The 4,782-nt window shown below is 30.6% G+C and overlaps 1 protein-coding gene across 1 annotated transcript; it reads left to right on the top strand.

Annotated features, from left to right (window-relative positions):
* The first annotated feature begins 1,610 nt into the window (after positions 1-1,610).
* Positions 1,611-3,711, top strand: LOC102680067 (innexin inx2-like). The gene has a single exon (XM_006624387.2). It carries the CDS (start codon positions 2,314-2,316, stop codon positions 3,388-3,390), a length of 1,077 nt encoding a protein of 358 aa, XP_006624450.1. The 5' UTR covers positions 1,611-2,313; the 3' UTR covers positions 3,391-3,711.
* The last annotated feature ends 1,071 nt before the right edge of the window (positions 3,712-4,782 follow it).

The raw sequence follows: 4,782 nt of genomic DNA, 5'->3' as shown, positions 1-4,782 counted from the left end.
GGATTCGAACCTGGAATCTTCTGATCCGTAGTCAGACGCGTTATCCGTTGCGCCACAGGACCGGCCTTGATTTGGTGTATTATATATTATTAGAAATATAACATATTGTTAACAATATAATAAATATAATTAAAATAACATTTATTAATTTAAATAATAATTAATAAAATAAAATTTATAAACATAAAAAGTTTAATTAAGATTATAATACATGTATACTTATATTTATAAATGATATTAATACAATATTAATATAATAATCAGATATGACAGTAACAATTTATGATTTAAAAGATATAAATATTAATTTTTTATGCTACATTCGAAATTATTTTTTTAAGAATGCCAATACTAATTTTGATTTATCTATATATAATAATCAAACAAAATGGAGATATAATTATATCAATGCAGACTCATTGATAGGTAGATAATATGATCCGGCAAAATAAATGATAGAAAAATTTCAATGGAATACGTTAGAATTTTTTATCAAAAATAGATAAAAGCAAAGATAAAAAAAAGATTAAAAGCAAATGACGATATTTAAATATAATACGTTAAATATTGCAAATGTTTATAATAAAAATAATATATATTTAAGATGTAATCGACTGTGTTTGCCAATTAATATATCATATTCTTTAATTTCTATAATTAACACATAGTTAATTATAGAAATAATCTAATTTAACTGATAATATAATTTATTTATTTTATTGATTTTATATCAATAATAATTAATATGTATATAATTTAAAATAAATTTAAAATAAATTGATCTATTAGCATTAAATAATTTATAGAGTAATAAAGATAGTAATTATTTATTAGTGATGATTGCTGTTCAGTATAGCATCTATCTAGAACGGTGTAAAATTTCAGATGTAAAGCGATATGTTAAGCTTGGTATTTGTAATATGAAGCATATGATATTTATTGTGCAAGTATTTCAATTATTTTTTTTATGTTCTTCTTAATAATCTTTTAAAATACTAACATATTTTATAACAATAAAAAAAAATTAATCGATATAATCGATAAATTTAAATTTAAATTTTGATGCTATTTTGATTAATTTTTTATCAACATGTATATTTTGCTAATATATGATTTTATTTTTATCATTAGACTACATTCAATTAATAAAGATTGAATTAAAAAACAATGATAGCCTTCAATTTTAATAACGAACATGGTATTAATAATATAAGAAAGAAAACAATGTGAATAGTACAATTATCGGCAAAGAAGTAAACTGTAATTATCAATTTTTAAGCGAATTATTTTATCTGAAAAATAAATATATAATATTTTTCGCAAATTTATATTTGAAAAAAAAATAATTAAACTTTTAACAAAAGAAATATTATTTATGAAAAAAGAGAAATTATTTATGATAAATAAAAAATTTCATTGTAAACAAAATATTTCATATTTTCTTCTTTCAAAATGCAATATTGTGCTTGAGAGTGGCGTGGATTGCTTTTCAACTACGCATGCGTGCAAGCGTCTGCAGATTTTGCTGGAACCGATGTTAGCCGAATGCGATCGAAACTATACGAATAGCAAGCCTAAGTTTCCTGTGATCCAGGCCGACGCGACGGTTAAAAGAGACGAAAAGTGGGGTTAGGTGTAGTAAAGGGACAAGAGAGGAAGAAGGAAAGAGTAAAAGAGGAAGAAAGAAAAAGAGACGAGTTTTCTCATATTGTAAGTGGGGATAGAATCTTAGTGTGCAGCAGAAGGAACGTATAGTTTTGCGTCTCCAACCAGGCTGTATACGATCGACAAGCGAGATAGAGAGAAGACGTTGTACGGTGTATGCAAGAGAGAAGAAACGAATTGACAACGCGAACGTTAGACAGAGAAGAAAATAAAAGGGAGCAGCTTGCGGAACGGCATGTCCTCGCGTGCTCGTGTCGTACAGAGTTTCTGAACGCAGCCATTACGACACAACCGCTCTCGGTGACGCTTTGCTGCGGTAGAACCGTATTCACGCGCGCAGTGGTCACGGAACAATCGAAACTGGACACACGTGTTTTTGAAAATACGAACGAAATTTAAACAGTGTTACATCAGTAACGAAGAAGAATACGTCTATTAACGTGAGAAACGAATTTTTTAAAAGCTGTTTGTTTTGTGCGTGTACAGGGTGGCTTAGGGACGCCTCTTGACGCGCGGCGTCACGTCGCGCGGGTCATTAATAACCCAAGAGTGTCCAATTTGATTTGATAAATAGTCTGATAAATTCGCGATTGAAATAAATCGCTTGATTTCTTGTGATATCGGTTTAAAAAGAGAAAATTATCAACCATGTTTGATGTATTTGGATCCGTAAAGGGACTGCTAAAGCTCGACAGCGTTTGCATCGATAATAATGTATTTCGGCTGCACTACAAAGCGACGGTGATCATATTAATTGCTTTTTCATTATTGGTTACATCCAGACAGTATATCGGAGATCCCATAGATTGCATCGTAGATGAAATACCACTTCATGTAATGGATACATACTGCTGGATCTACTCAACATTTACGATTCCTGATCGAACCGGTGTCGTTGGCAAAGACATGGTGCAACCAGGTGTTGCATCTCACGTTGAGGGTGAAGACGAAATCAAGTATCATAAATATTATCAGTGGGTGTGCTTTACGCTCTTCTTCCAGGCAATATTGTTTTATGTACCACGTTATTTGTGGAAGACCTGGGAGGGTGGTAGAATTAAGATGCTAGTCCTGGATTTAAATTGTCCTGTAATGAGTGATGAATTTAAATCGGAAAGAAGAAAATTATTGGTCGAGTATTTCGCGACGAATTGGCATACACAGAATTTTTACGCATTTCGTTTCTTCTTGTGCGAAGTGTTGAACTTCGTTAATGTAGTTGGCCAGATCTATTTCATGGACTTTTTTTTGGACGGCGAATTTACCACCTATGGCTCAGACGTGGTTAAATTCACGGAAATGGAACCTGAAGAGAGGATTGATCCGATGTCACGGGTATTCCCTAAAGTTACCAAGTGTACATTCCATAAATATGGTGCGTCCGGTACAGTGCAGAAATTCGATGGTCTCTGCGTACTACCGTTGAACATCGTCAATGAGAAGATTTACGTGTTTCTCTGGTTCTGGTTCATCATCCTATCCGTGTTAAGCGGTTTAACCCTGGCCTACCGTGCTGCAGTAATAGCTGGTCCGAAGCTTCGCTTGGTGCTATTGCGTGCACGTTCGCGCCTCTCAAAGCCAGAACATATTAATACAATCGCGGAAATGTGTATGATCGGCGACTGGTTCGTTCTTTATCAACTTGGCAAGAATATAGACCCGGTGGTATATCAACAACTTGTTGTGGATCTCGCTACGAAACTTCAGGGCAAAGAATCTGTTTAGTTTCGTTTGTTATATTCATAGAATACCTCTTTTTCTTTTCTTTTCTCGCTTCTTTGTTCTTTTATTCGATTCTTGAACATTTAATTAGTCGAGTTGTTCATCATTATAGTTTACCGTATTTTCATTATAGTTTATTCAAAGATTAAAGACCATTTTGAATTACGTTTACTTTTCATATATATATATATTACATGTAAAACATGTACGTGCATTCTGATATTTTTGAAAAATTTTTCGTAATTCATTATGGCGTACATATAAAATGAATTTCCCCTTCGATCGTTATAAGAGAATTCGATTGGAGGTAAATTTTTGTAGTAAGATATATCGAGCGAAGTGAATGGAGAAATTAATAATTCTTTATTCTTTTTTGTCTCTCTCTCTTTTTCTCTCTCTATCTCTCTCTTTTTAGCTAAACTATGTATTTATAATCTTTACTATAATATCAGATTAGAAATATCAATTTTTGTGGACAATTACTTAACAATCATGATTTTTTTTCACTATCATTATAAAATTTCTCCGAATCTTTTGAGTTCAAAAATATTCTTCGGTTATTTTTATTTCTTTTTTTTTAATATTTAATCTTTTTTCAGTATCATATTTTGTAATTAAATTCAGATTATCATTTAGATGATAATAAAAAACTAAATATAGTGCCAAAAAATACACTAAGATTTATTCCGAGATATCACTAAAGGGAGGAAAACAAACATGTTATTTTTGCTTCTATTTTTTAAATGTATTTTTTATTTCCAAAAATATTTTGTTCGGCCGGTATCTCCCAATAAATCTGAAAGTATTGGTAATAATGTAAACACGATGGAATGTATAGATATATTTAGCACGCGCAAGATAGAGAGAGAAAGAGTTTAGTATTAAATTACTCTGCAAAAAAGAAAGATTACTCTTTCTTCAGAAAGAGACTTCGATTGTGTGATATAAAACGGAAGACGACGTTTTCATTTCTTTTGCTTTCTCCCGACTTTTTTCTGTCATTTCTTTTTTTTTTTTTTTTTTAATTTTTTTTCCATTTTCTTGGAATGGATTACTTTCAATTATTGTTTATTATTTTTTTTCCTTGGATGAAACAATGTGCGAGAAGAAGAAAAAATTGGCAGATGTTGGGTGTCATGAAGTTGGTAAAAGTCCTTTTGTTGCTTCCCCTTCTTCATTTGAGACACGTCGTCTTCCCAGAAATATAATTTTGCTGCTTACCACTTATTATTATTATTTTTTTTTTATATCGTAGGCGTAGAAGCGTACATCTTGTACATTATAGAACATCTTATAAAATAGAGAATATAAAAATTTATTTTATATATATATATATAAATATATAAATATATCTATATATATAGCAATAAAATGAAATAAACGAGAAGAGAAAGA

The sequence above is a fragment of the Apis dorsata genome, unplaced genomic scaffold (assembly GCF_000469605.1).
Source record: "Apis dorsata unplaced genomic scaffold, Apis dorsata 1.3 scaffold_1055, whole genome shotgun sequence".
Lineage (NCBI taxonomy): Eukaryota > Metazoa > Arthropoda > Insecta > Hymenoptera > Apidae > Apis > Apis dorsata.
The sequence above is the reverse complement of the archived record's forward strand: the minus strand, read 5'-3'. Positions and strand labels throughout refer to the sequence as shown.